Genomic DNA, 9,680 nt, shown 5'->3' with positions numbered 1-9,680 from the left:
AAGAGTAAGATGTAATATACTCATTCCATTTTGTCTTATTTTCAAGACTTAAGATTAAAAATATGCTTATTAACAAGAAAACATGCTTGGGATTTTCCTGGCTGCTCCTTCTTTTTACATGTCAAATATGCACAGAGCTCTCAAGTCCTCCCCAGGTCTTTGCCCTGGGCTGAAGGTCAGCACACGTGCCTTTTTATGCAGAAAAAGAGTTCAGTCTGTTAGTGTCCCCATAAGACCTTTCACACACAGCAATTTCACTAAAATAAATATAACTACTTCTCCAGTTCAAACTTTAGCAGATAATGTCCAAATAAATCTGGCCCATATTTGAAAGTTGACTCTGAGTCAGAAAAATTCTTGATAAAAAAATGGAAGTGCACCAAGGGTTATTAAACCAAGACTAAATCTCTGACCTGAATCACAGGTGCACATCTCAAGAAGTCACTCACCTGGCACTTGCCAGCAGAAAGGAGCATGACAGGGAAAGCACCTCTGTATGCCTGCTCAGTTTCTGTACCAGCCTCCAAGTCTACTGCTGGCCAGTGAGGAGGGAGAGCTCTGGACTGACTCAGTATGGATGTCTGAATGTTTCTCATTCAAGGGTAAACACAGAGCTTATTTAGAGGCACCATTTCCTCTTTGTGTTAGTGCCTGGCCTGTAAGCCCACTCTAACAGTCATTTATATTGGGCCACCATGTGAATGAGAGACAGCAACTTGTATTTGCTTTTCATACATGCTAACAACCACACAAGATAGTTAGCAGAGAACCAAATCAGGGGTTCTCAAGCTCCCAAAGCTGCCATAAGCAAACCTGTGGTTAGTCTAAGTTGTGATGCTTCTGAAGCCTTCAGAAGGCTGTTGCACAATTCAGCTACATCAAAAAGTTTTATTAGATACTTCTGCTACCACTCAAGCTTTCCCCAATCCAAAAACAATAGTGATGACTCATACCCTTTAAAAAATATTGCTGCCTCTTCTCCCTTACTGAGATGCGAGGTGCCATCTCGAGAGCAGAACACCACCCTGTGGAATAAATATCAGACAGTCACATGACAGGGCCAGATGTCTTTTTAACCATGGGAACAGAACTGGTGCTTAGAAGCAGTCTTTACATGTTGTTGTGTGGTGCACAATTACTTAGCAAGCCTATGATAAAAATCACTTTTTAAAAAAGAATTCTGTGACAAAGGAAACACTGCAAAAAGAACTGGTGGATGCACTATGCATGAACCTCAAACTGTAGCCAGAACTTTTCCTGGTCCTTTCCATAAAGCCTTGTGGCTAAGAAAGCAGAAGCTCTATCTCAAAGTCTCCTGGATCTTCATTTACATTACTCCTTGTGTAAATTTTTTGTCAGGTGAATGATCCTGGAAGAAAGCCTTACTGCCTCAAATGTGTGCAAACAAAATAGGTTGCCAAACCTGAGTAGCTGCTTTTCTATTTATCAGTACTTTCCCCAGCCCTATATTTGTTCAGCTCTGATAACTGTCCTTTGATAAAGTGACTGCCTTGTTTATTCAGAGGACGAAGGTATTTACCACACTGCACACGACACACATACTCTGTTCTGGGTCCTCTTTTCTGCTAACAGATCCCATATCTAGTGAATTAGTATTTCAAAAGATTCAGACCAAAGCAGTTCTGTTTAGACTTCACCCTTCCCACCACCATGCATTAGCAACATCCTCCAACAGCCATGTGTTTCACTCACCTTTCAGCTGCTCCTAACTTTTAAGAAAATACATCTTCAAGAAATTATTTGTTGTGTAAATGCATTTTTGGAGAGATAGCCTTCTAAGCATGCTCTTCACACAAAAGTCTGTGAAAGCATCCAGCAAAAGAAAGGAGGAGAGGAACTGCAAGTATTATCAGAGATGCTGGCTCATGGAGATCCCTTCTTGCATATAATAACTAATCTGAGGTACCTGGGGCAGTGGCACACAAATTATATATATAGGAGTAAAACTGCAAATTGTAGAACTCAGCTGGAGCAAATAAATGAACCCAGCTGATATAAAAGCTGGTTTGGTGCCACTGGAGCCCAGATTATCAGTGCTGCACCCATTTAACTGCTTTTCTTCATGATACCAGGAATCCGGAAACACTGTCAATTTAAACTAATACAGTTTATAACAATCAAAACAAGTTACTTTTTCTGAGTTTCTCCTGACTTCACTCTGACTCTCTGGATGTCAAAGGTAAAAGGAGTCCACCAGTCTGACCAGCTGAAGAAAGTATCTTTCTCCCACTGCAGCTTCAGCATAAGCAGGTCACCAATGTCCACTTCTGTATAAATCAGGAAGGAGAAGGTCTTGTTTGTGGAGACTTCAGGCCTGTGGGGGTAGGGGAGTAACAAAAAAAGGACATCAGAAAAAAAAAAAAGAACTTTTGTACAGAAAGAAAATTAAGAGGAAACACAGAACCAGGACTTCATGTACTTCAGGGAGTAAGGAAGCAACTTTATCCATAGCTCTGACAGATGGAATAGGAGAAAAATACCTTAAACTTTTGTAGAGGCACAAGGAAAAGCTTTCTGCAGGAAGGCTGGTAAAAGCCTTAGACAGAATACCAGGCAACAGGTGTCTTCTCCAGTGCTGACAGCTCTCAGAGAAGCCAGACAAGCACCAGCAAGGAACAGTTTAGGATCTTCAGAGCAGAAAAAACTGTGTGCTCTCCAGTCCCATTCCCTGTCAGCCCAGGTGCACAGATGTAAGCACAGACTCATGCTTATTTGCAGAGCTGTGGAAGCAAATGCTATGTTTCACCACAGCCTTCAGGTCCAATAGATAGTTAACTCCAGGTTGCAGTCTGCTTTTAAGGAGCTTTAACACAGCATAAAAATACTGAACAGAGAAGAAAACAAGCAACCTGCCACACCAGAAAAATTCTTATTAGGCTGAGCCATAGGCCAGACTTCATATTGCCAGATTGCAGATCTCTTACCAAGATCTCCTATAGAGCTTGGATCATTAGCTTCTGCAGAGGATGTTTTCCCTTGATCAAGGACAAGGGCAGATTCTAGGAATCTTAAAGATTTCTGGAGTTGGAACAAGTTTCTCAGCTAGGGCTTTTACAGATTTAGACTCAGTATGCTTCAGTTGTTTCTGTAGCTACTCACAGTGTGAATGCAATGTTCTCACTCTCATCTAGAGTGCCATAGAGGGAAATGAGGAATGGCTGGTTTGTCTTGGTCGTAATAGTGTTTCCAAAGAAATGGATCTTGACCTGGTAATGAAAGACTGAAAGAACACAAAAGAAAAGGCTGTTAGAAAAGAAAACTCAGCTTCGAAAGAGGCTTTTGGTGACAAAAATCACTCAAAACCCCCCATGCAAATCTCAAGCTGAAAAATGCCAGTATCACTAGCCTGATGAGTTTAGTTCCCTGCAGGTAACCAAGGAACTACTTCTGTAAGGAGGTAAAGGTTAGGAAGCAAGGGAGTCAAGATTAAAAAACACCTTTGCAGTTTTTGCAACTAAACTGCATTTAAGTTGGCTGGAACTGTAGTAACTCTGGCATCTGCAGTATTGCCTTAAAACCTCATATTAGATGTGCAAGACTTGCCATCCGTGACTTGAAACAAGTGAGCTGTGCCATCTTCTTACAGGAGCCTTGGTGAAAAAAAAATTAAACCCACTGACACTGCAGATTAAGCACTGAACACCAACAGAACACTGGTCTTGCAGCTGTCCTAACACTGCAGGAATGTGCCCTCTCCTTGCTGGCCCAGCACATGAGACAGACAATGAGCATACCTTGTGGCACAGTCAAAGCAAGGGAGGGAAAAAAAAAAACAAACCAGCAAAACCCAACTCAGAAGCTATTTTCCCAGCTGAAAGCCTTCTATTTCCTTCTGGCAATGTCTTCCTCAGACCTACTATAGCAATGGGAATCAAGATGAACTGTCCTATTTTAAATAGGGGCTTGTGCTCCCCTTGTGCAGGCAGAAGTTTGATGGTTGCACACCTTTAAAGAAGTTGCTCAACAGACTGAGCTCTGCTGATTATTTTCCCAGAAGTAGGAAAAAATCATTTGGATAAAAAATACTGGGAAAAAAAGAGGAAGATTCAGTTGTTCCAAGTGACCAGGCTGCATATTATCACAGAATCACAGAATGTTAGGGGCTGGAAAGGTCCTCTGGAGATCACCTAGTCCAACCCCAGTAAACCTCCTTTATTTTGCTACTTAGAAACTTGTTATAAAATATGTTCCTTTTTGTATTCTAGCCCTCACCTTGAATAAGATGAAACTTTGAGGCTGCACTTCAGCTTGCTCTTCATGGCAAACTGCAGGCACACACTTCACCCCTGCTCACCACAGGCACCAAAGCAGGAGCATTGTTATCTGCCGCACACACTCACCCTGACACACAGCTGAGCAGCAGTATCCATCTTGCTCACCAGTAAGCAAGCAGGACCTACCTTTATAGGGCATTTGAGCACGGGTCTTCAAGTACATTTTGGTGTTTCTCTTTGTTCTCACTCTGTTGACCTTGTAACCCAAATTGTTGCAGCGGTTCTTCCGGCAGCTCAGGCACAGACCCTTCTCAAAGGCTTCCTTTGTGTTGCAACGGTAGGCCATGCTGGGCTTCTCTTCATACAGGAGAGAGTCAATGAAGAGGTGGATGGATCGTTCATGGGAGCATTTCACCAACTGATCCACATCTTGAAAGAAAGGAAATGCATAATATGTATATACACATGCACATAACGATACACACCTCTAAGCAACGCTATCAACAGTATGATCCACTATGCCAGGGCTGGGCTTTATAGGGTGGCTTCTAAAAAGACTTAAAAACAAGTTTCTGTGCTTCTTGAAGAGATCTTTGCTTGCAGGAAAGCTGCAGGCTATTGAAGGTCTCCCTGCTGATGTCATGCAGCTTGTTTCAGAGCAGCCTCACCTGCAAAGCCTTTCTCAGCAATCAGACGGAGTGCTTCTCCCAGGTTGCAGCCTGGCTGGAAACCTCCACCATTAGGATAAATATCAATGTGTCCAACAGGCTTCTGGATCCCAATGCTGCGGTCTGGAGAGCCTCTAGTATAGGTGTGTAGGACATCCACAAAGTCAGCATCATCCGGGGAGAGGCGGGTGGGGGCATCAGCATACTCAAAGGTAGGACCAGCTGGATCCAGCCCTTTATGGGTCATACCACAAAGAAAAAACAGATTATGGCCTGCCAAAGACACTGACAATGGTAACAAATGCCAAATTCTGCAAACACACCAGGCTGAAGTATTGCATATGGTGTTGGTGCCACTGCATACATTGTAGTGGGACCATTTAAGTAGCATTCACATACGCAGGAGAATCAAACACACCATGTTGAAACACTACAACTGTTTAAAATACCATTTGTATGTAAACATATGTTAAGAAGCCCAGATTACTTCCTTACAGCTGTAGCATTCCTAGTGGATGGAAGAAACAAGCTAGTAAAGATTTCTCAATGTCTTCCTCTCTTGTCAAGCAAGAGAGAAATGGTAAAATTTCAGTCTAAAGTGTGGAAAATGTCTTGCTGCTAACTCCATGCTAGGGCAACAAGTGGGAAACAAAGAAGAACTTCACTGTCTATAAGCCTAAGGGAAAGGGGATTATTATGGCAAGCTGCAAAGCTGCAGCAATAGTGACATAAAAAACACCCAGAACTATTCTGCCAGTGGACAAGCACTATCTCTTGAACCCAGACAAGTCCTCAAGAGGCTGAAGGCAGAACTTAAGGGATATGTCTTTTCTGCAGCACTCTGCTGGGGACAGACACCTGTGCTGCCCATCACTGGTTAGACTCATCTGGTCTGAGCTGCCTTCCCTCTGCTCTGTGGACTTCAGGGACCACATCCCATCACTCTGTGCTGAAAGGTGATGCTGTTTTCCCAGGGAAGGGTTCATTACAGGCACGAAGACCAATTGTGGGGCATAACAGAGGGGTAGTGTTTTTTGATTGATTTGGCAACCAGCCTCAGTGAAAGCAAAAGAGCTGCAGCAGGGATAACGAAAGGAAATAGGGACTGGTGCTTTGGCCTCCTATTTTCATCTGCCACCTCCCAGGAGTCAGCTTTTCTTGATGTGATTGCTACCTAGCCCACCTCACAGCATATCTGTGGATCTGGCACCACAGCCAGGTTTGGGTGAAAGGACAAAGAGTACCAGGAGGAAAGGAGCTAGGCTCCCATTTGAATGCCACTCCCAAGCGCTCTCAGCAGTGAAGACACCACAGATGAGTGATTTTCTTAGCCTTGTTGGTGTTAGAATTTCCTCTGTCACTGATCAGTGCTAAGGGCTCAGTTCTCCCTGTTCTGGGCAGCAAACCAGCCACTGAGTGGCCATGCACTCTGTCTTGTCTCACACATTTCTCAGTCTCCAAAGATCACCCTAAGCAAACATCTAAATATGCATGGGAAGCCTCTCCTTCCTGAAGCTCTTTCAGTATTATTTTCAGCCTAGAACATTACTTGAGCCTGTAAGGATTAAGTTTTTTTAGTAAACCACAGTAGACCTCTTCTGGTTACCAGTCAGTATAAAGCATAAACTTCTTGCGTCTGCAGCATCCCATAGCAAAGAGGTCCTACACCCACTGCAGGAAGCTCTACCTCCTATTATTTTTTTTAAACTGCTCATACCAGCTGCAAGACCATGTGGATGAAGGTAACCAGCTGAAGTTCTCATGCTGCAAGAGATACATGACCTTCTCCAAGCCATGGATTTGGCCAGTCTTGATGCTGCTGCCCCCAAACTAGTCTCTCTGCATGCCCAGGGAATCCCTGGCTGCTCACTCATTTCTTGCACAGAAGCAGATCAAAGCTTCTCCCCCACAACTTTTGCTGTTCTTTTCTGAACCTCTTCCAGTTCTACTACAGAAACATCAGCCCTGCTGATTCAATAAAGAATTAACACAACCCAAATATTGCCAACAAGCAACAATTATTCTGGTTATTTTCCAGAGGAATATATTTCAGCATAGAACAGGACTCTCCACTCTATAAACACAAGTTTTCTTACCAGTAATTCTGTTCACCTTCTTCTTGGTCAGGCTCCCAGCAACCCCAGCAGCATGAGCACCTAGACTGTAGCCCAGCAAGTGGACATTGTTGAGAGGATAATTGAATTGTTCCTGCAGAAGAGAGAAGTTTGTTTAAAGTCAAATAGGAAAACATCAGAAGACACGAAGAAAAATAAAAACACTGATATTTCTGAGCCATGAATATGAAGAAACACTAGATACAGTTAGCAATTTTGTACCACACCAGATTGCTTGAGTTAACTAAAAGGCAAAATTCTAAGCAGAGCAGAATGTATAAAGAAAGTCAGAACACAGGTCTGTGTATTACATCTGAGGTTTTCAGTCATCCCCTCCCCACCAGATTCCGGATGTCCTATGTTTCCCAAAGGCAGGACAGATTTCTGCTTCCCAAGGGCTAGCTGCTGTATAATACACAGCACTGTTTTTCATAGGTACCTCTCACAGAGCCTTCAGAAATCCTGTGGACCCACAGGGCTCCCCAGATCACAAGGTGAAATTTCTGGAATGTACTCTTAAAGGCCTCATTGTGCAAGAGATAACCACTACAGTAAAGCTGGGAATTTTGTCCAGCAAAAGTACTGTCTGCAAAAAGCTTAACTCCATCTACCCAACAGGAGATGATTAACACAGCTGCTCCATGGCTGTTCTGTCTCCCAGGACACTATGTACAACACGAGGCATGTGACTACATGTCTTACCTCCATCCAGTCAATAAACGTAGCAACATCCTTTCCCACCAGCTTGGTGTATGCAGCTGACACTGGGTAGTGCTGCTGAGCCCGAACTAGCCAGTCCACCACAATGACATTTGAATCAGGTTCTCTCTTGTACAGAGCATCCACCAGCTTCGGGACCCAGCTTTCATACATTCCTGTCACCTGTTGGGGTTGGGTTGTTGTGGGTTTTTTTCAATTAATAAAGGAGACATAAATATTGTGTGGTGTATAAACATCTCAGCTGACATATCCAGCAGTTTATCAAAGGTGTACTTAAAAGGGGGATTCCTCCCCTTTCCTCTTACCGTCCAGCCATGGATCACCACGAAGGTTTTGCTGGTATGGTTAAAGTTGCACCGTGCCAGGCTGTTCACCTGCCCAGGAACCAGGTAGCAGACATCCTCATCAGGCTCTGCAGGCGTCCGTAAGGAAAACTTGCTCTCAATTCCCTCAAAATTGGTTTCAGCTGTTTTTATGCAAGAGCACAGGAAACAGAGCAATGTTTTAGGAGTACTAGAACAAACAGTGCAGAAGTCACAGGTAGGATGTTGGATTGGTATCAAGAACAGTCAAGTGATGTGACAGGGGTTTTTTGTTTCCCACAACCCTCCTTTTGCACCACAACAGCCATGTGAAGGTGTCCTGGTTTGAGCTAGGATGAAGCCAGTTTTACTTTTTTTTTTCTTTCACTAAGGAAATCAAAGGGTCAAAATTGTTCCCCTTCAAGGTCCTCCTGAAACAGTGAAAACCTGGCCAGCTGTCAAAGAGGCATGAATTTCATCTAGGAGGCAGTACTCTGCCCATTCCATTATTACAGGAAACATCTAATTAATACAGCAGTGCAACAAACTGCACAGGACAGTTTTAGGCAGTGCATGCTAGAAAGCAGCAAGTTCCTCCCATACTACTACATTTTTTGATTGTGCATCTTCCATATTAATTCATCAATGATCACTACCTAACAAGGCTCTTTGTAGCACTCAGTAGTTGCACTCTGCAGTTGCAGTGCATTAAAAGTGAGAGCTACGAAGTCACCACTGTTTTATCAAATGCTAGTTTTAACTTTTTGCCAATAGAGAAAAACAGCAGGTGAGATCAGACAACCATTAAGGAAACTGAACTAGCAAAGCAGAAGCCTGTATTCTGAAGGCAGTATTTTTTCAGCTTATCAGATAAACCACACCATGTTAAAAATCCTCCTCTGCTGGAGCCTATTTTGAACCCAGGGAGGGCTGGCAGGGGGATATCATGCACTGGTGGTAATAAAGCATGTGATGGCCTGAAAAGATCACTTCTAAGTGATCTCCCTCCAGCTTTCAGCTTCAAAACAAAGTTTTTCTTTTGTTTCTGCCAAGGCAGAAAAGTGACTTTAGGCTTCATGCTCACTACTTTCTTTGTCTGGGAAGAAAATTAAAAGCCTCCTCTTTTTATGTCTGATTCAACACTTAAGAACCTCTATGTCCAGCAGACCCTCTAATTAACTGTGGACTTAACCTCCAATGCTTTTTGAAAACTGGGCCCTACTTTGGCAACTTAGTTTAGCAAACATTGCTTGCTTGTTTTCCAGCAGCAGCTGAACTCAGGCCAACTCCTTCCAGTCCAGTGTTACGTTTTCTGGCACCACTATCATTAAGCTTTCACAAACTCCTAAGCACACACTAATGAATGGATCCAAGCCACCATAGGGAACGTAAAGGGACATGGTGAGCACCTCATGCCAGACACACAAAAGAGTTTTCCAGTCCCTTTCTTTTCCCATTGCAGAAGTGGTTTTCTATGGTAACTGGTAGATTTGTAAAGTTGTATTTCTTCATAAAGTGCTGCATCACTCAGAAGTGATTTTGTTTCCCCCTAGAACTTCATTTATCTGGTCTTCTCGTTCCAGCTGCCACACTCAGCAAGGCACCGATTTATGCCTGACCTCACTCATCTGCCAGATAGAT

General features: G+C 43.3%; 1 protein-coding gene across 1 annotated transcript in view; it reads right to left on the bottom strand.

Moving 5' to 3' along the window:
- Positions 1 to 953: 953 nt before the first annotated feature.
- LPL (lipoprotein lipase) overlaps positions 954 to 9,680 on the bottom strand; it is a gene marked incomplete at its 3' end in the record, with an annotated part of 14,415 nt that continues 5,688 nt past the window's right edge. The window contains exons 2-9 of the mRNA XM_009998175.1: positions 8,043 to 8,203; positions 7,720 to 7,899; positions 7,000 to 7,111; positions 4,904 to 5,137; positions 4,422 to 4,664; positions 3,121 to 3,241; positions 2,153 to 2,335; positions 954 to 1,025 (exon numbers count right to left, since the gene is read on the bottom strand). Coding sequence (XP_009996477.1) covers positions 954 to 1,025; positions 2,153 to 2,335; positions 3,121 to 3,241; positions 4,422 to 4,664; positions 4,904 to 5,137; positions 7,000 to 7,111; positions 7,720 to 7,899; positions 8,043 to 8,203 — 1,306 coding nt within the window. The remainder of the gene's footprint in view (positions 1,026 to 2,152; positions 2,336 to 3,120; positions 3,242 to 4,421; positions 4,665 to 4,903; positions 5,138 to 6,999; positions 7,112 to 7,719; positions 7,900 to 8,042; positions 8,204 to 9,680) is intronic.

The sequence above is a fragment of the Chaetura pelagica genome, unplaced genomic scaffold (genome assembly GCF_000747805.2).
Source record: "Chaetura pelagica isolate M959 unplaced genomic scaffold, ChaPel_1.0 scaffold145, whole genome shotgun sequence".
In the NCBI taxonomy this organism is placed as follows: Eukaryota; Metazoa; Chordata; class Aves; order Apodiformes; family Apodidae; genus Chaetura; species Chaetura pelagica.
The sequence above is the reverse complement of the archived record's forward strand: the minus strand, read 5'-3'. Positions and strand labels throughout refer to the sequence as shown.